The sequence below is a fragment of the Rhea pennata genome, chromosome 2, assembly GCF_028389875.1.
Source record: "Rhea pennata isolate bPtePen1 chromosome 2, bPtePen1.pri, whole genome shotgun sequence".
NCBI classification, from domain to species: Eukaryota; Metazoa; Chordata; class Aves; order Rheiformes; family Rheidae; genus Rhea; species Rhea pennata.
In genome coordinates, this window is record NC_084664.1 from 57,745,872 (window position 1) to 57,771,484 (window position 25,613).

The 25,613-nt window shown below is 40.3% G+C and overlaps 1 protein-coding gene across 1 annotated transcript in view; it reads left to right on the forward strand.

Annotated features, from left to right (window-relative positions):
* HECW1 (HECT, C2 and WW domain containing E3 ubiquitin protein ligase 1) overlaps nucleotides 1-25,613 on the forward strand; it is a 177,678-nt gene that overhangs the window by 6,555 nt on the left and 145,510 nt on the right. Inside the window, exon 2 of the mRNA XM_062567920.1 lies at nucleotides 10,350-10,457. Coding sequence (XP_062423904.1) covers nucleotides 10,350-10,457 — 108 coding nt within the window. The remainder of the gene's footprint in view (nucleotides 1-10,349; nucleotides 10,458-25,613) is intronic.

The following is a 25,613-nucleotide window of genomic DNA, read 5'->3' on the forward strand; positions in this document are numbered from 1 at the left end:
CACCTGAATGCAAGGACCTCTGAATATTCCATACACATATAGCTTCTGACCTGTTCTCTCTTTAAGTGCTTCCAAGGTTCACATCTGTCATTTGTGTATTATTAACAGTGTTAGTAGCAGTGGACCAAAAAGCTCCTGTAAAAGGAATAGTGCAGTGATATTGTGCTTCATGGCCTTTTAGGGAAGTCATGGCAAAGAAGCCTGTTTTCATTTTTATAGCTAAGTATGGAGTAGAGACATGTTTACCTGGTGCCAAAAGATGCCTGTTTTTATTTAGTCTTTCTTCATGAAATAATAGCCATGGTATTGTGAAACTCTTCCCAGGTGAACTGGAGAGAAAGAAAATAATGCAGATGAGGAGTACACCAGCCTCATGCCCTCTCTGTGAGCTGCAAGGTCTTTATGCTGACATAAAACTGCTTCTGTGCTGTGGAAGAAGGGACCGTATAGCTATGGACCAGACTGATGAAGAAGTCAGTAATGATCAGGCATTAAAATATTTTTGAAGAACATAGTCAATGGGGGATATTGGTGATCGAAAAGCCAAGTTATGGCTTTGGTTCTGCAGCAACGCTTACCTCACGCAGCAAGTTCAGACCATTGGCTGGTGGTCCACAGTATAAACAGTGGACAGCATGCACATAACTTTTGGCAGAATACAGCTTAACTCGGAAATGCATTCCATGTAGGTTGTCAAGCTATCCACATGTTCTTTTGAGGGTTCAGCATGTGTTTTTCTTTTCCTCTTAGTTTCCTAAACCAAAATAAATCATTCTTCTAACTCCTTAGTGTTTATAGCATTTGAATATTCTCATGCTGCCTTTCATAACTACTGTAATCACTGTATACACATTTAGCTTTCTTAATGTTCTCAAGAGTTGATCTCTCTAGCCCTACAGACTTTTTCACTAAAGATCTTCCACTTTGAAATAAGCTTATAATTGAATACCATTTTCCAAGTAAATCACTCCAGAGTCTCAAGAGATTCTTTACTCGATGGTACTTCTGCATACGCATCTGAGTTGTGGGTGGCCACCTTTATTGTTATTGTTATTATTTGCTGCTGTATCAGATTGCAAAATCCTGTCTGCTGTTGCCCCTTTCAACATTGCTACTGGCCCATTTTTGAAGTACTTCAAATTAATTCCACCTTGTTCTTTAATGGCCATTGTTACCCTGGACTGTCATTTTTGTTCAGATTTCAAATCTGCCTGTGTCCCTTTATGTCATGTATTCATACTGCCTTGGGCTTGTAGCATTTCTTCTTTTAATATCCTCTAGCAAATTTGTTGAGTGCTCTGTTTTTTTTGTAATCTTAACTTTTTAAATTCCACTGTAATCAATAGGAATGTTCTCACTGACTCCAAGAACCTTGGCCTAGGCATTATTAAAAAACAAAACCAAATCAAACTGTCTTCTATGTTTCACCCCACCAAACATTGCATATCTTTTGTGTTCAGTGTGCACTGAGGCAGTCATGATCATCTTTGTTTGGATTCCTGCTTCTCCTCTTCAGTTCTGCATGCAAGCCAAATGTCATTAATTGTGGAGAAGTTTGTATACTGTGTAGCTAGAGTACAGCTGTTGCTGTGCTAAAAAACCCAGATGTGTTTCATGTGCTACAGTAATGAAAACAAATCTGGAAGTATGGGAACTGTAAATCAGAAATCTATAGCTGAGATAGGCATACCTGAGGCAGCAATGAGAGCCCTTTGGATACCAGGGGAATACTACACTTCTAAAGATGGGCAGAGCCCAATGACACCAGTGTTACTAGGCACTAGTACTACTGCAGCCTAAAGTCTGCTGTGGGCATTTTAACTCACTGAAACTGCTATTGTTGAGCCCCAGCTCAGCTCTTTGCCTTCCTCACTGTCGTCTTTTTCAGCACATGGTTTGTGGGTTACTGGAAAGGACTGGAATTGATGGATTATGCTGGAGTCAGTCACAAACACCACTGGAATACCGTTGAAAAAGAGACCCCATTGCTCTAAGCTCCACTTTTTGCTTCAGGCTCCACTGTGCCAAGGAAGGAGAGAGAAGTCCTTCTAGTGACAGAGGTCAGATTCTCAGCAAGATTAGGTCAAGAACAAAGCAAGGAGGGCAGGACAGTGAGGAAGAGCTGGACCCACGGTTCATTCAGAGCCTTCTGAAAACCTATAGGCATGTTGCTCCAAAGATTTAATAGAGACTTGACGCTTAGCAGTTTTGTGTTCCTTTTGTCTCTTGGTATTAGTGTCATGGAAGATCAGAATGATACCTCTCAGCAGTAATTTGTAGGCCACTGAGATTGTGGAAGCAAAGGATAATGTCACATATAGCTCTGGAGGTAGTCTGATGCTCAAAAGGAGTTGCAGTTTGCTGAAAGTTGTAACCCCTTGATTTGGGGAGTGGACAGCAGGTGTCCTTTTGGGTTTATGAGCCATTCATTCTACCTCAGATTGATGGTTTAGGTTTTAAACTTACCATTTTTGTCTTTAGATATATTCCTAGAGTGTCTAGCTTTAGGACAGTGCCTTCTGTCCTTGGTGACCAAGAACTGTTGCACTTTTGTCAACTCTGTTTTCTCCACTTAATTACAGTTTATGTTCTTTCATCTCCCTACTTCAACTTTCCTCAGGTCTTTTTCTTGCCATGTCTTCTTCGGGTTGCTCTTCTCCACTCATTGTTCATGTTTTCTCCCTCCCAACTTACTCTTCTTTAACAGGATAGGGGGGTAATTTTTGAGGGATTGAAGTGGAACTATTCATGTACTTGAAGTACATAATTAGTTCTTAGATCAGGGACTGAGTTTTCAGCACCTTTGAAAGATTAGGTTTCCGTTCTCCAAAATTCTTTTCTGTAAGAAACTTTGGGAGCATGGATGCTTACTGTAAATTGCAGTGCCTTTGTTATCCCTTTGTGACTTACAATGATCATAATGTACCTTCACCAGAGCTGCTGTGATTTGGGTGTGTAGTTTGAAATAAATGGAGCAATTTCTTCCAGATGAGTTTTGCACACGCTTTATACCTACTAAAGCAGTGTTGCATTCATGCCTGACATAAAAAGGCAGTAGAAATTGGCAAATGAATTAACGTAGTGAAATTTTGATTCACATTAGAGCAGGACCTATAGTTCAGAGAAGCCAGTGGAAACATTCCTATTGACTCCTATAATGATAGTCATTATTTATAGATTTCTACTGTTGTGTCTTTGTAAACAAGGAATTGGCGTTATTCTTCTACATGCATTTCTCACTAACAGCTTGTCTACTACAGAATGCTGACTGCTTTTATTATAAAACTCTTTGGTAGCATGGTTTCCACAGATTAGGCTTTGCAATGTTAATGGGTTGCAGAAAGGAACCATTGACAAAAACACTGGCATAATGTGATACAGCTTGTTACTGTTCTGCGCTTGTAAATCGAAGAAGCTGTTGTCATCCTGTTACATTCTCCTTTGAATGCTGAACTAGGCACTAAGAGAAAAAACATCAGAAGTAGAAAGCTTATATGTGGCTTACATTTGTATTATCTTGCAAAATGTAATTTTATTTTATTGATATTCCATGCTTTGCAGCATCCCTTTCCCACAGCTTACCATGTAAATTGCAAAACAGATCAACCAGAGCTAGGCCAATTTGTACAGAAAATGATTTTTAAAGGCATTCTACTACCTATATTCATATGTCATTATAGTACAGATATACATATTGACCACAAGCACATTTAAATTTCAAGCTAAAGCAAATTTGTTCAACTAAAGACTATAAATCCTTCCATAATTTAAGCAGTACAGCATTTCTTATTCATAAGGGATCAAGACATACAGTGCAGGTTCTATTTTTACATAATAATTACATTAACTTTATAGAAAGCAAGCATTGTAATACGTGGTGCTAAATCCCATTAACAATGAGTAAGAGGTTGAGATAGTGTACCACATTCAGGAACCTTTCTGACATTCTGTTCCTATCTCATGTTAATTATTTGTTTCTTTGGACGTAGCCCATGTTATTCTAAATTCTGTGATTACCTTATTATTCTTTGAGAATGTGGAAAGATAGGCTGGTTATATTTATGAGCAAGATATTGCTTGGGAAGACAGGGGGTCGTTTTTTCATTTCTCCCTCTTAACTAAAGCCAAACTGACCAAAAGGGTCACTCTGCTATTTTTAATTTGTATTACATCAATGCTTCTCAGAAAGCTGTATTGACTCTGTTTCTCTGTGAGGTTTTTGGGCAAGCTTTCAAATGTTGAGGTTTGGTCTGTTTAGTGCAGTCTGCTGACAGCGCTTCAAGTTCCTTTACGCTTTTTTGTAGATCTTTTTGATGGGTGGCCTTTAGCAACGTTTTTTCCTAATTCCTCTGAAGAACAGCATGCTTTTCATCAATTGGTTACTGTCTTTCATCTGAAAGATAGCTTTTTTTGGTAGTGATGGTTCTTTATCTCTCTATATATAGCGCCTGTGAAGTATGCTGGGATCTCTCAGCATGGAAGTGACAATGCAGAATATTTTTAGTAGTAGAAGGCAGACTGTGCTGTAGGTCTTTGGTGAGGACAAGCTGTCTGTCAAAATTGCTGCTGGTTCAAACCACTTGTAAAAAATCTACTTCTAGCATGCCTTGGTCCGTGTAGCTTCTTCTCACATATCTGGCTGTCCAGCGCCTTGCTTACTCGTCATCACCTCCCCTGTCCATCCTGGGCCCGGCGAGGTGTGAGCAGCCTGGCGGCCTCGGCCCCTGCCCCAGCCCCAGCCCTGTGGATGGGCAGCCTCCTTCCCTCTCACCCGCCAGCCCTGGAGGCACCAGCCTGCCCCACTCTGTGCAGAGGAGCAGGGGAGCTGGAGAATGACCTACAGCAGCTCCCTGCTGTCATGGCCACCAGCCTGACCCCTGCGTCTGCCGCCAGAAGCAGCTGATGTTCAAAGGACAGTACATCCCAAGCACTCCTTCCTTTGGCAACCTTCTACACTAGCTCTGCTGTTTTCCATCTGGGGAAGTGAGGCCTCAGTTCTGATGGTTATTGCAAAGTGTTTCCCTTTGGTCAAGTAGGCCAAAACTCTGGCTATCCAGGAAGAGCAGTGGGGATTGCCAGCTACCCGGAGGGCTAGTTTAAAGGTTAATCTCATTTCAAAAACAGAGGGAGGGAGATGCATTACATTGCTTCATTGGAAAAATGTCAAAAGCCATTAGCTGCTTATTGAAATGTATGAAAGGGAGCAGCATTAACTCTGTTCTTCCTTTTGTGTAAAGGTGAAGCGAAGCATTTCACCATTTACCTTGGGGAATTAATGTGCAACATTTTTTTAAGGTCAGTTGCTGCTTTACTAGAGTTCTCAGTAGGAATACGTAGTAACATTTGTTTTACCTTGCACATATCTTCTCTCTCTTAAACATACCGTATCATCTCTTCACATATACATGCAGCATAAGTATTAGTCTATAAATATAGTATGCTAAGCAGCTGTGTATTTTTCATAGGAAGAGGTGATATATCTGAGCAATTTTCTTTGTTGATGTGCTGCATATATAGCGTCCCTGTTCAGGGAAGAGCACGCCTGGAATGCGATCAGCTGGCAACTAAAGCAGGTCGATAGGACATAGCCATACATTCCGTCCACCTTGAAGATTTCAGCTACTGCTGGTCTTGTTCCCTGCCAGGAAACATTTCTTTCTTATCTTTCACTTCCAAAAACATATCCTTTAAAAAACTGAAAAGGAAAGGTTTCCCTTTTGGTCCTATGTGTGCTTTTCTAGAGCTAAAATTTGTCTGGCCTTAAAATCTTCACTATCCTACACTTCTGGTGGGCTAAAAATAAGTTTTATTTCTTTGGAAAGAGGTGATACCTAGCTTTTCAAGAGACAATGCTTGTTTCTGACTGGGAGAGGACCCTGTGCAATGGATTTCTAAGTCGTGACATTTTTATGTATATTTTACTTGCATTAATTGCAGATTTGTCTTATTCTTGCTCTGAACCTTTAAGCTTCTATCAACTAGTTCCTTCATTTTATAAGAGCTAAAAGAAACAGCCTCAAGACATTTTTTTTTTCATGTAATATACATGAACGGATGACATTGGCAGGTGAAATTTAAAGGGTCCACAGCTTCTGCGTGGTGTGATCTGCGTATTGTGGGGCATTGTAAATTCATGTTAAGACATCTTTTCTACTGCCTGAGCCTATAGGCCGTGAGTGGCCACTGTCTGTTAACTTTGTAAACTGTGTGTGTCTGAGTAAGTGCGTGTCCATGTCCATGTGTGTCCATCCTTTCCCTGTCAAAACATGCTTTGTGACATGACCTTTTGCTTTGGATGATGTCCTTTTTGTTCACCACTTTTTCTTTTCTCCATGGCAGGAGACAGTGTGCAAATGTTACTTGGTGGGAACACCTTGTTCTTCCCCTTGTTCTCACTTGTTGGTTCATGACTGTAGACAGACCTGCCTTTACCTTTCCTCCGTTCACATACATTGACCATGCAAATGCAGAGCAGTCCCTTTCTTAACTTGATTTTCCAGATTCCTTGCCCCTTTCCTACAGAAAGAAGGAAAGGGCTTTCTGCAGTCATCTCTATTGTCTCAGGCTGCACTACAAATGGATTTGGTGTGGGTATGTGCACATGCTCACATTAGAGAGCGCGTGATGCAGAGTTCATGCTGCCATTATGGCAGCTGTGGGAAGATGAGCAATAATTGATCCACTGTATGTGCCAGCTGGCCTGAACAAATAATATGCATGAACACAGCATTTTTCCTCTGATTCTGGGATCCCAAGTATCAGTAAACTGTGGCCTCAAATGCCTGCTATTTCCTAAACAAAGCCACCCAGTTTAGCTCAGCTAAACCTCTTCAAGCAAGCACAGTGTTTTATAAACAATGTATCTTGAGAAACAGTAATTACCCTTAATAGCATGGCAGAAATTAGAGCATCTCCAGCATTTTACAGAGGCTAAATATGACAATAAATGCAATGAGTGATGAAAGTGGAGAGCAGTGTGTCTAAATTAAGAACGCTCTCTGTGCCCAGTTAGTGCGAGGGGGATGGTCAGGGTTCCCAGGCTCCAGCTCAGCACAGTATCTTAATATAGGCTCACCTTTAAGTATGGAGTGTTTTCCCTGCCAAAATGAAAGAGACATTTCAAAAGTTTAAATCTAATGTACATGTACATTAGAGTATTTCTGGTTCCACAGAATGATGTAGAAATAGCGTGCCTAATTTTGAATAGTCTGTTTCCACAATGGTGCTTTGCTGAAGTTGTCATCAGTAAGCCAAAGCTCTAAAGAAAGGTATATACTTTTCTGGCCTTTTTAATGTATAATTTTATCTTTAAAAGAAAACGAAACCAACTATAAAATATAGATGATGAATAGAAATCATACCAAAGGATTTTACTGTTGAAGGGTTACTATAGAAATATAATATGTGAACGTGCTGAAAAATTTCCACTGTTATAAAGAGGATAAAACCTAGCTAGTGAAATAATTCCTGACAATTAGCCAGTCAGCAAAGGGAAAATGTGTTGTAGATAGTGTTGCCATTTATAATTATCCATTGCAATCATTAATGACCTCTTTTAAAAGGATTTCCTTTGTAAATCCCTCAAGAGAACGGCACCAAAGTGTTTAGTGTTGGTAGCCCACTTATCTTCCTCCTTTGAGAGCACAACTATGGTAAACCAAAGGAATAACATTGGTATCCGCCTACTGCTTTTTTCTTTCAGTGAAAGTTTAGTTTCCTTCCATTGGGAAGTCTAATCTCAGTTTAATTTTCTCTTTCTCTCTCTCTCTCTCTCTCTCTCTGTCTCTCTCTCTCTCACACACACACGTATGTATACATATATACATATATAAATAAATATATTGCTCTTTGGTTTTCTTGCCTTTTTCCTTTGTATATCATTTAGCAAGCCCCTGAGAGTGAGATTAACTTTTGCTAAATTACAATGCAGATATCTGCTTGGATTCTGCACTACCTTAATCCATCAGTACATTATTCATTACTTATATCTTTTTATCTTATTTATTTTTGCCATGTTTATAGGCATAATATATAAATCTGTTCAAAAATGCACATGCCTTTGTTCTTTCCTATTTTTTTACTTCTACTGAAAAAAAAAAAAAATCTGTTCTTCAGACCTACTCTGAAATCCTGAGTGCACTCTGACTGGGACTTACAGGTACCTGGCACTCCATCATAGTAGGTTCTTTTGATGACCAGATTTCCACCTTGAAAACTCATTTAAGCTCAACAGTAAGTTGCAGAATGGTGGAAACTGCCACGCTCAGTTTTGTGTGACAATCCCATAATTGTCAAACTGAGGCCTGTAGCCTGTTGTACCTACCTGTGCAGGAGTATGCAGGCATCTCTGCAGGCAAAGAAAATATCTCCCAAAAACTGGATGAGACTTCCGCAGCAGAGCGGCCAGTCTAGCACACTTCCAGCAACAGATAGACCTGACCATTGATACAGACCTCTCTGGTTATATGTTTGTTTCTTTTTGCATATTTATCTTGTGTCTGGTGATCATTTCTGCTTCAAATGTGCCCATAACATGCAATGGAGAATGGTGAGAGTCATCTCATTAGTGGTAGCGTAGCACTGTGAGCTCTGGAGCTGGATGTTAGCTCCATGTTAGCTCTGGGAACTGATTTCATGTCTCTGCATTCCTGTGTGCCGCTCCGTGTGTCTATGCAGCTTGTTCAGAGCTAGCTCTGAACTATATTACACTTGTCACAGTGTAAATGCACCCTCGGACGCAGTGTCCCAGGTTCTCTGGTGTCTTTTTTGTTTCCTCATTGACCAATGAGATAATGAAGTGAGCAATTCACACGGCATTTATAGTTGATGATTTTAATCTAGGATTTAGTGGTTTGTGCTTTTTCTTAGCTTTTACTGTGACCATTAACTAGCGGCATTGTCTTCAGAGCAGAATTTCAGCAACCACCCAGGGCTCTCAGCAACTAGGCTGACTTGGTTAAAAGGTATTTGTACAGATCTCTGTTAAATGTAAAACTGTCTTTTTTGCTGAAAGGAAAAATCCAGGAGGTTGCTCGCTGATCTCTGTAGACAGAGGATGCTGCCTTTCACTTTGCAAAATGCTTTGATAGTTCACTGATGTGAAATCCATTTCATTCCCATGAAGCTTGAATAATGAGACCTAGGCAGGGAGAAGCAGCACAGCCCATCCCGGGCCATTGCTTCAGCCTCTGAGTTCACAACCACTTAAGCCTGTCACAGGCCAATGCCCATGAGCCCTGTTCCCCTCTAACAATAGGTAAATGTCTATTTTATTTTTGCTGTGCTGTTGCTATTTATTGGTGCTCAAAACTACGAGAACTGGCATGGTGTAGTGGCAACATGTACGTTTTTGTTCAAAAGGCAGCGTAAGCTCGTAAGTAAATGAGTGTAGCTCTGATGGTGAGTTTTTCTACACTGTTGAATAAATGAGGGTCAGGGGGCAGTCCCTTGGCGTGGGGCCAGGAAGGATGTGTTTGCTCACATCTGTGCTGCAGAGGGCTTGCAGATTTGTCTGGGAAAGAGCTAGTTGGGGCACCTGATGTGAAACCTGGAAACAAGTTAAAAATGTAACTACATTTTGCACATGTTACTACATGGACTATTGAAAGGCCACTCTTCATACCCGCTGCTCAGCCTTCTTTATTTTCCCACAGCCCTTTGCGTGAAAGAAAGTTACTTTCTCAGCCTTCAACCTCAAAGCTTTCAACAGTTTGCTACAGTTACTACTGATACAGACTTCTCCAAAAATCAGTTTAGTAATCTCACAGCTTCTAGGTCTCTCAAAATGCTAAGAGTGGATGGCATTTCACTGTCAGTCATTTGGTTTAAAGTCTGGGTGCTGTTTGTGTGCTTTCTGTGAAGGCATCCAGTTTGTGGAATTCTTCTTCCGACCTAAATATCCTTCACTACGTGTACTGCAAGAAATAAACATATCTGTTAGGACAATAGTTAGTGTAGTATAGATAGCTAAATGTATTCTCCATGTTTTTTAAAGGGAAGAATTGTTGCCAAGGGGTATTTTTTTTTTTTTTTACTATCATTCTCTCTTCCAACTGGATGATTATTTTTTAATTAGATAGGGATTGATCCACTGTAGACCAGATGTTTTAATTGTTGAGAGTTTTGCAGGGATATATATTTTTTAATTACATTCAAGGAAAACTAATTTTAAGAGCTGTATTTATTTAAAATCAAAATGAGTGGAAAAAACTGATTTCTCAACATGTGATGCCAAGCTGTCTAGCAACTATAGTATGTTCTGTTGAGTCAAAGGCATATTTTTAGGCTGGCTCTCTGCTATGTATATTGTCTTAACAAGCAGTTGATGAGACTGTTTTCTTTGTTTGTAGATGAAGTCTTGTCTGAAAACTTTTTGGACTACAAGAACCGTGGCGTCAATGGCTCTCACCGTGGTCAGATTATCTGGAAGATTGATGCCAGCTCTTACTTTGTAGAGCGTAAGTATTTTTCCAGTCCTACTACAGCACAATTTAGCCACTGCAGAAAGAGAATTAGACTTCGTAAGTTGTCCTTAGGATATTCTCATGCCCAGTATGTCATTTAGGAAGGGCCAAGAATATTATCCAAAATTTTGAATGTATTAGGAGTACCTTAAAAGTGTTATGGAGTAGTAAACCACTGTTTCTACCAGCACATACATTTTGTGTATTTTGAATTATTTACTTTCTCATAAATACTGCTATAATCAAATATTAAGACCATCGACTATTGGCAGTGTATTGTTAGCAATGAGCTGCATTAACTTTAATTATAGTATTTTAAAAAAGCTGAAAAGCTGAACTTGGGGACATAATTCACTCTGGGAAGACTCATGCTGACTCAGTTGGAAAGAAAATGTTATGGTAGGTCCAGCTTCTTCCAGACTGAGGTGGATTCAGGGGCAAAACAAGTATAGTGAATGTCTCTGGAGAAGAGAACTTCTTTACTCTGAGAGTGACAGAGCACTGGAACAGGTTGAGGAGTCTCCTTCTCTGGAGATACTCAAAACTCACCTGGATATGATCCTGTCTAATATGCTCCAGGTGACCCTGCTTGAGCAGGGGGGGTTGGAGTAGGTTGGTCTCTTCCAACCTCAACCATTCTGTGATACTGTGATAGTTCTGATCTTTGTCTGCATTGCTTTAACTACAGGTTGATACACTTGATCTAGCTACACTGATTTCGAAGAAGTTTCTCTTTATTGTATTCATATATTGCCCAGGGAATCTGAAGCAATGTAGTGTAACTGTTTTCTACCACCCCTGCCCCTTCATAAGCAAGATACGCAAATACTGAATTCTCTTATGCGGAGTATTATATATTTACTACTTATCTACTTGGTGTGTCTACTATACACCAAGTTAACAGCATTTCCAGACTCTCACATCCCTGTCCAAAATGAGTGTGACTGTTCATGTCCTTCCTCTTTTAAAATAGTCATCATGTGTCCATGTGAATAGAATTTATGACCTCCAGTTTCCTCAAAGTTAATATGCACTCTTCTTTGGGTCACAGAAGTGGGGAAATCCAAAGACTGGACTGAGGTCTGTAGCAAAATGTTGGTGGTGGAAGAGTTACGTTTAAGAGACATTAAGTGTAAAGAAATCTCACATACAAAAATTTCAATTTTTCAATTTTACTGAAGCTTTCCAATGCCTGCTGGGCAAAATTCAGAAGTGATGTGTAAGCAGATATAAATTACATGACAGTTGGGTATTGGTTTCAGATTGTCTGAAAGGAAGTTTCAAAGGAATTAGAAAGGATATGAATTATACTTGATTAGGTTTACCTCTGATTTTGACCTCAAGCATCTGGTATCAGCAGGAATGTGTTCTGCTACATGTGGATGTTTTGCAGATATCCAGTCCTAGAAACAAGTTATGACTTTTCAGTGTGAAACTATTGTTAATGTTCTATAATTCCTAATGTTAAGTTAAATTGAGAGCATTGTTCTAAGGAATTAACTGGAATTACTGAAATGTCTGTTTTTTCATCCTGTACGTAGTGCATTTGGGGGCAATTTTTTAATATTAAAAACTTTGGTGATAGTTATCCTGATTTTGGAGCAGTTATACACTGTGGGATCTAACCTTTAAAACAAGGGCTCTTGTTTGCAGCTGCTTCTTTGAGCTACTGTTAGCAATCTGTGAGACTGATGATGCTTTCTTTTATCTGTTAAAAAAAAAAAAAAGTGCAGGAGAGGAGAGGTAATATTCCAGAAGCAGGTTTTGGAGAGGCCTTGTTACCTCAGTGTACTGAGGAAAGATGGAAGTAGAACTGGATTGCCAGTTGGTTTCTTGTCTAATCAATAACAGAAAAGGTGGAGGCAATGTGAGTGAGAAGGGGAAAAACCTCTTTAGGTAGTCCACATTACATTAAGGGCTCAACTGCACAGTGAATTTTGACAGCTTAATAAGTTGCCTGCATTAGTGTAGACATGGTAGCTGTTGCTAACTGATTGTGTGTATGCTCTTCACTTGCTCTACTGTGAGAAAATGCAACTTAGCTTAACCATCCTCACTGATGCTTTAAACTAAGCCAGATGTGTCCAGTTCTGGGCTCCCCAGTCCAAGAGAGACATGGAGCTACTGGAGAGAGTCCAGCATAGGGCTACAAAGATGATCAGAGGGCTGGAGCATCAACCCTATGAGAAAAGGCTGCAAGAGCTGGGACCCTTCAGCCTGGGGAAGAGAAAACTGAGGGGGGATCTTATCAATGTGTATAAGTACCTGAAGGGAGGGTGTCAAGGGGACAGGGACAAACTCTTCTCAGTTGTCCCGTGTGACAGGACAAGAGGCGATGGGCAGATATTGAAGTACAGGAAGTTCCGCCTGACCGTGAGGGGGAATTGCTTCCCTGTGAAAGTGACGGAGCCCTGGACCAGGTTGCCCAGAGAGGTTGTAGAGTCTCCTTCTCTGGAGATCTTCAAGGCCCGCCTGGATGCAACCCTGTCTACCATGCTCTAGGTGACCCTGCTGAGCAGGGAGGTTGGACTAGATGATCTCCAGAGGTCCCTTCCAACCTTACTGATTCTATGACTCTATGATTATGTCATTGTTGGGCAGCCTACGTTTGATCTGTTGCTGCCTCTCTAAGACTTGTTATGCTGCCATCATTTGAATGTGAATCTGAACCCTGAGACTGTATACCAACACTGTCATCAAGGACAAGTCATTGCCCTGTCTAGATTTAAGAGGAAAAAAAGTAAGTAGTAAATAATGGTGCATATGGATTTCTTTAGAGTTGCGTGACTGTTAAGTGTGAAGTTAAAGCTGTGAAAAAATGTTGATGTAATTCATTATGTCTAAACACATATTTGAGGCTACCTGCTCTTTATTGAGAATTATATGTGAAATTACACAAGGTTTGTAGTTGATTAAATATTACATTAAAAGCTACAGTGTTTGAAAACCTCATGTGTTTTCTACTTAAAGAAACATTGTAAGCCACCTTCCATGGACTTCCAATTTTTGAACAGAGATTGTACCTTCCTTCCTTTTATTTTTGCATAGCACGTAATAGACTGATGTTTACAGGAATCAGACAGACACTGGTCATCACAATCAAACTCATCTAAGAGATCTGTTTTCTTTTTCTTGTCACTCACTACAGAACTTTTGCATTCATTCATTATTTCAAAAGACTACCAAGAGAACCTGAAGACAGAAAGAGAGTATGTTCAGTAGTCAAATGTTTACCTGACCCAGTACCCTGTCTCCAAAAATGGCGAATAATGGAGGCTTGGGGTAACATATAAAAAAAGATAAGCAAGTATTAGTGACTCTTCCAGCTGGAGTTTTCTCCATTTCTGTTAATCTGTATCTCAGGCATTTCCTGAGCCAGGTAGCCTTTTTATTTACTATTACTTGAGGATTATAGTAGGTTGATTCATTTTTCAAGGTATATATATTGTTTTTCTATGCATTGTATTATACTTCCCTACCTTGAAATTGGTTGGAATCTCACTGATTGTAGAATTAATTCTCTCTAAAAGAAGAGTAGCTCATTTGCAAAGGCAGCCCTTCATTGCTGCTCTTGCTTTTGTTTGTGGACACCTGTACCTTGATATGCATCCACCAGTTATTACCCAGTATTGGAAGTGTACCAATTGCGTAGTGCTTCAAAAGAGGTTATGTTACACACTGCTGCGTTTGGCCCATCACAGCTGGCAGGAGAGGAAGGATAAAGGGGAAATCACAGTACAGCCAAATGAGGACAGTCTTATGTACAAAATGTGAAGTTCCCAAGATTGCACCCCAGGTGGATGGATTTCAGTACCTGTTCTTGAAATTGAAAAAGGCTAAATGTTTTTGGTAGTGTTATTGTCTGAGGTAAAATATGCTTATGGGGACCACTGAGGTCCTCTGACCAACCTCAGAAGTTGAAAAGTGTTTCTTTTGCCAATGGTTGGATTTTAGGATTCCCCATCAGGTATTTCTGTATCACATGCAAAGAAATTATCTTTTCCTGTTACCAACCAGCCACTTGAAGTAAAGAGCACAAAAAGACATTTTTGAATAATTTCTTACTGAAGAGGTATATAATTGAACTTGAAAAATCAGCACAGGTATTAAAGTTTGGCAGATCTGCAACAGTAACATTCCTAGCAATAGAAAAAAAAAGAAGATATTTCAGGAGTGAAATCACGTAAATACATACTCATTACCATTTTCTGTGTTTTGAATCTGTAGGCATATAAAGCACATGAGGTGTTTGGGAGTGTTTCGTTCAAAATCCTTAATGTTTCCCAATGCAGTTATCCTTCCTTTTTAGAAGCTAACAGAAGAATGGAATATGACATTCTAGCTATGTAACCTGCAGTGATGGTACAGAGAAGCGCTATTTAGATAGGGAACAGAAAACAGACACCTAGTCCTTGTAGGTGGGCACTAGTTTGCATGCAAAGATCTGGAACTATGAATAGGAGTAAGTAAAGACAAAAATTACTGGAGGTGATTTTCTTCAAGGTGGTAGATGATCACAGCAGAAATCTGCTAACAGAGCTATTAATGATAATATATATATGATATATATATATATATATGATATATGATATATGTAATAAATTAATAATTAATTCTAATTATTGATGGTAAAACCCGACAACTTCAAGGACTCCACTGGACCGAAATAGTGCACATCTTATCACTATAGTCAGAAGAAACTATAGCAGTCTTACGAGTGATGTATAGAAGTGCCAGGAGCGGAAGACTCGAAGAAAAGTATAGGAAGAAATTTTGTATAAGTATATTTTGTATTATATTTTGTATAAGTATATATTTTGTATATAATTTTTGTATAAACTACACTGCCTGTACTTTTATGGCACTGAAATTCTGCAATTTCAAATGCTTCTCTGTTGTTTAAGTTATACTTTCACAATACTCTCAGGGCATTGCCCAGTCTAAGTCATTAATAGTTACTTTTTCAGATATATTTAGTGGTAAGTTAAAAAATTGGTATTGTGCAGTACAAAACAGCTTTCTCTTTTTGGTACAGGTTTTCACATTTTGGGGTATTTGGATGAAACAGACACTGCTTTTGAATTTGCTGATAGTCTAGCTTAAGACATTCTAGACAACCCTGGTACTTTTCAAAAAAAAAAAAAAAAAAAAAAAAAGACAATTTCTTACTATATACCCTTACAGCATTATCAGATACCATGGTCATATAAAGTTCATGTTTGTTTTATAGGCTTCTATTTATTCACCTTGAAAAAGATTAGTATCTCTCCCAGAGAGGCATATGACTTTCTGTTTTGCATATCACAAACTTGCAATGTAATGTTGCCAGACAGATATGTAATTGGTGTGAGCTGGAGAGGGAATTGCTTCCAAATTGCAGCATGAATGCAGGCGGAACAGAACTCATCTCCTATTAATGCTCAGCATATAAAAAGCCTTAACAGCTGCAGAGGCAATGTCGCACTATGGCCAGTTTTGCACTTCTGCAGAAGTCTAGCAGTTTGGGTTCTATGACAGCCGGTGATAAACAGTAACTATCCTCTGTAAACATGAAGGGATTGGAGTTTGGGGACCTAGCTAGGTTTGAGGGAGCAAGGAGGAGGGAAGAGAGGGTACATGCCACTGGGGATGTATACTTTGTCTGTGTTAAAGCTTAGAGGGCACTGCAGTGAAAGGCCAGCCTATAACGGGTTTTCCAGGAAAGCAAACATGCTTCACTGGAGTTTCTGGCACAGTTTTTTGGCTTATGCAACAGTACAGAGACAGTGCAGTAGACCATTTCACTGAGGTGTGATGCAGCATCTTCCTAATAAGCACACTGTAACACTAGTATCTCCCCCAAAAAATAAGAAAACTTTTACACGATTCAAAATTGCACTAAAGGTAGACAAGTATTTGGGACATCTCAATCTACTAGGCATTCTGTAGATCATGCTGTGTGACAATTAAGAAAACATTTTACAAATGTAACCAGTCATCTGTATAGCAGTTTCACATGGAAGCTGATGAGCTGAGCATGCTGTTGTTGGGGCATGTGGCAGGCCTTGCTAATAGCAGAAATAATAGTAATTTATTCCTGTTGACCTGGAGAACTAGGAGGGAAAGAATGGTAAAGAAATCATGCTACTAAAGTCAGTGCAATTGCTGGAAAAACTGGTAGCAAGTGAACAGTATGTGATAGTCCGTGGTTAATATGTGCCGTATATGTGCATGTTTGTGGAATGCAAACAGAAACATCCCCCAAACTGACACATAGTTATGCCTCATCTTGGGGCTCCCTCTAGAAAAACTATGCTTTGCATTACTAAGCTGATTTAAAGGCCATTTTCAAAGTGCAGATACTTAATGGATGTTGTAGTTTCAAAGGTTTCCAAATGAATGAGGTAGGGTCGTACCACCAAAAGCTTTAATCAAGCTGGAGTCCTTGCAAATTTTTTCTTTTTCTGAGCAGACTGTTGACAAGTCCAACATCCTAAAATAATTCTCTGCCGCAGTTTTCATTACCCAAACTTTTCTTAATTCACATATGTCTTCACTGAGCAAGGAATGTGTGAGGGGAGAAAATTGAGAAAAGGCCACACAAGTCCATCTTTCCTTTCATTTGAGCAAAGTAAAATATTCTGCTTGAATTCAACTATAAAGAGTCCACAAATGGTAACAGCTGCTGCAGCACAAAGTATCTTCTTCAACAGTGTAAAAACTGTTTAGCAAAATGTTTAAAGGCATCAGAGAAAAAACAGATAAGCAATAGAGATCTGTGTACAAAAAGGCATATATACTGTCAGTGTTTTTCCCAAGTCCTTAGGTAGAGGTTTTGAGATTCCCTCTTTTCATCTCCTCACACATATACTATTTTATTGATGCTCTTTGATTTTCTTTTTTCCCACATATACACCTGACACTTTTAAATTCCTCCTTTTTTCTCACCCCACGGCCCTATACAAGTTTAATATTCACCTTAGAACTGGGCTTAGTTTTGGGAAGAGGAAAACAGTGTGGGCCTGGATGCAGGTATTTCCCCGTTAAGAGCTTTGCAGTTCCTCCAGAACCCTTTGTTTTGGATACTTTAATTGACCCTTTAATCTTCACTGTTGTTTCCCTTCCTGTTGGCTTTTCTCTTACAAAATCTTTTTATGCCAAGACTGTAGCCAGCAACCTACCATACATGAAAGCACGGGTCAATCCACAGAAGGCAATAGCACAGCTATTCCTCAGCTTGCTGCATTATTACACCATGGTAGCTTAACTGTGAGACTTGTCTGCAAATCAGATTTCTCTTCTCTCTTTCTCTCCCTTTCCGCAACTCGTTTTGACACTTGGACATGTTTTGTTTGCACTGTGAAGATCAGTGCTGTTTGTTGGTTTGTTCCTGCACAGAGAAGTGTGCGCTTGCGGGGCAGCACATGTGTTTGGTGACGTGCTGGCTTGGCCTGGCTGGGCCCCACACTACTTGCTCTCTGCATTTCAAAGCAGTGCCTAAGTGCAGGAAAGTACCTAAAATTATAAAATCTCTGCTTGTGCAAAGCTGAGGTTGAAGTGAGACGTCTAATGTGCTGGCAGTAGAAATTTCAGGAAGCTCTTTCAAGATGAACTGAAAAGCTTTAAAAGAGAAATAATGCCTGATCCTAGGCATGCCCAAATCAGAGCAAAGCTTTCTTGCCGACGGTTTGTTCCCAGTCACAGGGACCACAGCTTAATGTCTCAGACACGTAACCCTAAACAAGCACAGCCATTGTGTCAGAGACTGAGCATCTCCTGAATCCTGAGTCAATGATCAGGAAGTTACAGTAGGATTTAACTGAAACTGCAGATCTAATCTGAACTTTGGGGCATCTGGGAGCATCATGGTTTGACCCACAGGTCTATTCTTGTTCGTTACTTTTTCGAAGAGCAGAATTCAGTGTTGTAGCCTGTGATAGCTGATGACTCATGTAATGGGGAAGCAGGGAGCTGTGCTCCCCATTCCTCTTGATGTCTCTTCAAGGAGGGAAGATCCATGTTTTGGGGCCAAAGAGAAGAAATTAAAGTGGAAATAATTTGTAAGCATTTTAATTTAAAAACTAATTACTTGTTGTCTCTGAGCACAATTTTAGTTCTGCTGACAGGCCTTAATTTGACACTTAGTGAATTAGGTTTGTGAAAATTTTTATTATTTGCATTTTTTTATTTAGTAGTGTATAGGGGTTCAAATGAAGAGCAATTCCTCTTTCTTATCTATGTACTAAGATGGTTTTTGTCCTAAAGAGCTAAGGCCTGCTTTTTGAAGGTGCTGTGCTTGATGGAAATATTTGAGAGCCATGTCTCAAAGCTGAAACAGCAAAGATAGATTAAAAGGTGGTAGGTGGAAACAGGGGCACAAAGTGAAGTGACTTGGCCATTGCATTGGTACAACTGGAAATAGGACTCTACTTTCCAGCACCCTGTTTAGTGTCTCATCTGTCTTCAGTCTGCTTGCAGTCTGCCCTATTAGGAACTAATTAAAAGTTGTACCTTGCAAATAAAAGTGCCCAGCTGCATGATGTGTTCCTTTCCCCTTTGTTCTTTAAGGAGCAGAGCTTTTGCAAGCCCTGCTTCTGAAAAGAGGAGAGGGTTTGCGTGGGGCTGCTCTGGCTTCATTAAAGTTTGGCAAGCTTGAGAAAAAGTGGTGTTGAATGAACCTGGTGTTTTGCCTCGTATTTCCATTCCATCTATTATTTTTAAGCCAGCTGTGGGCACCTTGAATTTGCTTGTTGTTTTCCTTCCTAGCTGTTATCAGGTCAAGGAACAGTGTTAGCTTCCCTCTCAGTTCAACAACCTGACTCTTGCCTGCCCAGTTCTCTACCTAGGAAAGCAAAAATTTGTCTCATTCACTGATCATAAGGCTGATGCAGCTGTCTCCAGCCTTACTACTTCCCTGCAGCTAGGTTTGTGTCTTATGTACACAGACAGAGCAGCACCCAATGCTTGCAGGTAACCCCATGTTCTGGACACTCAGATCATAGTTTCAGCTATCAGTTGTGCTTGGCATGTTGTGGCCCAGAGAGGGAGAAGGGTGCAGCCTGGAGAGGATGCCCCCCCGCAGCAAGCCAGTGCCACGTGGTACATGAGGTACCAGTTGTTACCTCCTGTTGTGAGATGCAACATCAAGTAATTTCATACCTTAGGAAAGACATGAAATTGAACGTAAAAGGAGAAAAAGCACAGCCCTTTCTTATTCTCCTGTCTTTCGTTTATCACAATTTCTTCTTCATTCTCTTTATTTCTTGCACAGATCTGCCAGTTCCTAACTTGACCTAGGGAGATTTAAGAGAACACCAAGAAAATTGTGACTATTGCAAGGAATAGGTCATAAGGGTAGGGGAAAATTGTAAAAAGGTTCAAATACTCTTTCCAGGCAGGAACTCTCCTTGTCTTGCTCTGAGCTCATTGCTTAACACCCTTTACAAGAAAGATGTAAGGTTTGAAAGGCAGCCTGTAGTGCTGCCACTGCCAGGGGATTGAAAAGAGGCTGTGCACTCCTTACAACAGTTTCCACTTGAATCTGTCAGTAGTTGGGAATGCCATGGCCTTTCCATGCCCCTGCATTAAAACTTGTGGACAGTTGTAATTTCTGCCCTGTTTTGTACTGCTCTCCCTTTTCCAGATTCCACTGAAGATATGAGGTAGGGCCTGTGTCCTTCAAGACTTCTGGAGTTGTTTGTGTTGTTCATGCATTTGTTCCACAGAATAGAAAAATTTAAGTAGAACCCGTCAGACCGCTCCAGACCTGTCAATATATGTTCATTTTGGTTCTTCAGAAGTCTAACTGTAGGTGCCCAAGTATGAAAATGCTGGGTCACATGTGTTTGTTTTACTTTCCAAATCACATGAGGAATATCCTCAGATACGTTGTACTTGTTTTAAAGTCAGAACTCTCTTGTGCACGTAATGCATTTTCTACCTTGCCTTTGATATCATTCAGGATAAAATGAATGAGAAAATGAAGAGACATTCTTGAAATCCAGTAGTGTGGCTAATAACTGCATTTTTCTTATCTAACCTAGTATTTGAAAAACGCATGAGCAGATATCTATTATTTTACTTCTTCAAACTTTTGAATGTTAGTATTCTGCACAATAGATGCTGAAATCATGTAATAACTTGTTTTAATGGATCAGTAGAACTTAGATAATGTTGTTTTGTGCCTGCTCACCTTTTTTACTGTTTACAGGAAGTGATCTCTGATTCACAAATCAGTTGGTCTTTGCCACTACAAAATACTACTGGAAAGTCTCTCTTGGACTGTGCCATCTAGAGATTTGGTGGAATTGCTTTAGAAGTTAGGACTGTTGTCTTTGCCTGGTTGTGTAGGGGACCTATACTCTCTCCTTGGGTATTCTTACTGGGCATGTTTCTAATAGTGCTGCAAACCAGTAAATCCCCACTGAAATCGGTAATAACTGCTCACATGCAGCAACTATGTGCCATCAGTGCTGGGCCTGATGCAGGTTTCATATGCAACCAAGTACAAGGCACCCTGGTGCAGATTTTGGCCCAAAATGATTTTATCTTTCTGGAAAAAATGGAAGATGAGATTTGCACAGAAAACAAGTGTGGTGGAAAAGCAGCTGTGCCTGGAGGTGTATCAGCACACACATCAAAAACGTCATACTTAAGACTCCATACTCCAAAAGAATGCCAAGATACCAAGCCTTGTTTCCATTGTTTTCTTATTAATTAAATACAAACTATATTCAGTTTTTTTTTAAATTAAGTTTCAGCTCACAGATCCAAAATAAGTCAGGCAATAAGGAGACTTCATTGGTAATGTGAGATCTCAGCACCATCAGACTTGAACGTTTCTGTTATGGAGATCTGTCCAGGGACAGGCATCTTGGAACAAAGGGTAAATCACTTCAAGAACTTTCCTGAAAAAAGCAAATTCAACAAGCTGCTTTACTGATGAAATCCATCAATTGTTTCCTGGTCCTAAAAACAGATCAGCATCAATAATTTACCATTTCTAATTTTGGTGGATTTTACATTTTTTTTTGATAATCCCATTAAAAAATACCATCAAAGTAATTGATCAAAACAGAACATAGAGGGCATGCATTAAACATAACATTTTACTTACTTTGTGGAAGCTATGAATTTGCTTCTCAGCTACTGCAAGATTGTTTCATACCTCTCTACAGTGGTAAGGATTCTTAAGGACTCTTTTTAAATATCCAATGTGACATAGGAAAAACTCAGTATAAATGGTGATAAATCCTTTCACTTAATGAAGAAATTTGACTGTAGCCCTGCTATGTCATTGTTTTGTCTTGGCCAGCCGTTGTCTCTTGTGGACTGTAGTTGTAATGGCAACATTTATGTGAGTCATACATGGTGTTTGAACAATTTTATTAGATAGAAAACTTATTTGACCTTCCATGAGGATCTTGCATGACTCAAGAGGGATGAATTATATCTATGTTGTAGTGCTGTAGCAACTCATCCTGCTTTCTGAAAAAGTGGAGCCTAATATAGGGAGCCTTTTGATATTTGGCTTTCCTTACTAACCAGCTAGTAAATCTAGCCCTGTTGCCGTCTTACTCCTGGTCCGGGGCTTCCTGCTGCAGGACTCCCAGATGTCAAGAACACCTTTTGTATCCCAAGTAGACTTACTTAGAGAGTGAGAGGTCGGCAGGAATGAATTACCGCCCTGCAGGGTTCCAACATTTTGCACAGTAGAATCATCTTTCTGCGAGGTCTTTAATATGGGTAAGAGGACCTCGAGATCCTCAGAAGAATAGTGTACTATACTTTCAAGCTATTCTACAGCCCTTTCAATACTCTAGATGTTCACCTTTCCCCATTAGGAGCAGCTGTAATTTCCTCTCATATCTCAGTGATGATGTCTTTATATATATGTGTGTGTGTGTGTATATATATATAAATAAAAAAAATCTTGAAATAATTTTGCTGTAATTGTTTCTTAATTAAATCTCCATAATGATGCTTCTCTCTGTCCTTCCCCTTCCATTAAATTATCTATGCTGATTTCATTATGTGTTCTCTCTTTAAATAATGTCCTGTCTGTGGATATTTTTTTTAAAGTCTCTTTTATCTTAAGTAGCTGCCTCAGTGAGACTTACAGTAGACAGCAGTGTTTAGTCCAAACCCTTCCTTCTCCCAAAGTAGCAGGGCCTGTGCATCTGACAGATATTTGTTCACTTCTGAGACAGTAGGAAGCAGAGGTGTAGGGAGGTGACATGTTTCCTTATCTTGGGGAGCTGTCACAGCTTACTTTAGAATCATAGAATCAGCAAGGTTGGAAGGGACCTCTGGAGATCATCTAGTCCAACCTCCCTGCTCAGCAGGGTCACCTAGAGCATGGTAGACAGGGTTGCATCCAGGCGGGCCTTGAAGATCTCCAGAGAAGGAGACTCTACAACCTCTCTGGGCAACCTGGTCCAGGGCTCCGTCACTCTCACAGGGAAGAAATTCCCCCTCACGGTCAGGCGGAACTGCCTGTGGTTCAATTTCTGCCTGTTGCCTCTTGTCCTGTCACACGGGACAACTGAAAAGAGTTTGTCCCCGTCCCCTTGACATCCTCCCTTCAGGCACTTGTACACATTGATAAGATCCCCCCTCAGTCTTCTCTTCCCCAGGCTGAAGAGGCCCAGCTCTCGCAGCCGTTCCTCATAGGAGAGATGCTGCAGTCCTCTAATCATGTTTGTAGCCCTCTGTTGGACTTGTTCCAGTAATGCTATGTCTCTCTTGTACTGGGGAGCCCAGAGGTGGACACAGTACTCAAGATGAGGCCTCCCCAGGGCTGCGTAGAGGGGCAGGATCACCTCCCTCCACGTGCTGGCAACACTCCTCCTAATGCACCCCAGGATACCGTTGGCCTTCTTGGCCACAAGGGTACATTGCTGACTTATGGTCAACTTGTCATCCACCAGCACTCCCAGGTTCTTCTCTGCAGAGCTGCTCTCCAGAAGGTCAGCCCCCAGCTTGTACTGGTGCCCAGGGTTATTTCTCCGTAGGTGCAGGACTCTGCACTTGCCCTTGTTGAAGCTCCTGAGGTTCCTCTCCACCCAGCTCTCCAGCCTGCCCAGGTCTCTCTGAATGGCAGCACAGCCCTCAGGTGTGTCAGCCACTCCTCCCAGCTTGGTATCATCAGCAAACTTGCTGAGGAGGCACTCTGTGACACATCCCTGAGAATAAGTGCTACAGGTCTTATACCTTCTTTCTTAGAGGCCACTTTTAAAGCAGCTTACATGATTAGACTGCATGTGCTGATAATCTTACTTTCACTTGCTGGCCCCTTTACACCATAAGAAAGGCAAGAACAGAATGACAGTCTGACCCGGAGTGGAAGGGAATGCTGGAGGTTGTCTGGTCCAAGCCTTGCTCCAGGCAGATTCAGTAGGAGCAGGCTGAAAGTAGAACAAGTCCAACTTCATTTTTATATAGTGATTTTCCCAATACCTTTTTTTTTTTTTCTCCTGCCCTATTCCTTTTTCATGGCTGGATGTCTTATGAGTCCCATGGTATGAGATATGACTGCCATTTATTGGAAGATCCAGAAAGGAAACATCATGAAAAATAACTTAAAAAAAATCAGAGAAAAAGAATGATTGTCATGTAAATAGAACACACAGATACTAGGAATGGGGTTTAAAAAATAATATGCTTTGTAAAAAGCAAGATGTTAGCTGTAAAATAAATTGCTGTTCCATGACAAGCATGAACTGTATCTGGGTGTACTAACATTATGAGTGATGCATGTGTATCAGAATTCAAGAGATGAATGTTTAGCTTGCCAGCAGTGTTCCCTCAGACAGGCTCCTGTGGCTGCAGAAACATGAAACAAGGAAATTGGAGTGTGCAAGCACAAACTGGAAAAAGCACTCAGTGTAAATGTACAATCTTTTTGCAGTAAAGAAGCATCAGAGAGTTTTTGCAGGCAGTGTATGGTAAGGACCCTTGTTTCCCAAGGGTCCCTCTAAACTCACAGTCAGGATGTTTAGGGAAATTGCTTTTTGGTGAAGTGCACATCTCATGCATGTCCCTCGCATACATCTGGCTTCAAAAATCATTCTGCACACAGGAGAGTTGCAGTTGTCTAGCAGATGCTTTGCTGCACCTGACAGCAGTTCTGCTTCCCCTTCTGTATGCCTTTGAAGACAGTCTTCTGCTAGGAACACATCAAGGTGTGTAAAGGGCTTCTAGAGATTTCAGTCTCTGTCTTCTTACTACCTTGCTGTTTGTCAGAGCTCCTGAACAACACTTCTCGAGAGTGAAACTGCTTGCTAACCTGGCATCCGTGAGTTACCCCAGAGGACCTACACAAACTGGTGTGTGATAAAACCTCTAGGTTGTCAGTGCTTTAACAACAGATGCATCACACCAAAAATTAATACGCCAACAATGTATTAGATTATTCAATCTGCTTAATTGTCATGCATGATTTAAGGATAAAATATGTTTCATTAAAAAAGAATACAAGTGCATTATTAAGATTTTGCCTTGCAGCAAGGAATTCTCCATAGCTGCTCCGGTATAATAGCTAGCGTTTATTTCTGACTTCTTGGCGTCTACAGTCTATGTTAACCTGGAGAGCTCCTGGAGCTCCTGCAGCTCTCTAGGAGCCTGTTGCTTTTGCTAGAGACGTCTGCCTACAGTCGAGTCTACGCTCTCTCTGGCCCAAGATGGAATGAGCAGGCTTTGCTCACATATAAAACATTGATTTCTTTTATTTTCTGGTTGATTGCTGTGGCATTTCATGGTCATAGGGGGAGATGAAACTGTTTTCTTCCCTTCTGTTGCCTAAGGTTTCTTCATTTACATATCTGTGGTATTCCCTATTTTAGCAGATTTCTGGATTCAGGCTTTAGGCTATTTACCTGTTTACAGGATATTTTGGCAAATTTTATTAGGTGCCTCTGAAGAATATAAAATATACATAGTTAGTAGATTCACCTTTTTCTTTATGAAATGCAGGAAATGTGCATGGTATGGCATGAAAATGAGAAACACATTTGAGTACAGGTATAGTTTGATGTTATCCTTTCATTTCTTCTTTTCCCCATGCTTCTCCGTAGCTTTAGATGAATCCATCATATACCTTTTCTGTGTTAAGGTGAAAATGTAAAAGACAAGACATAAAGCAACATTTCAAATTATAGGGGCTCCATTAAG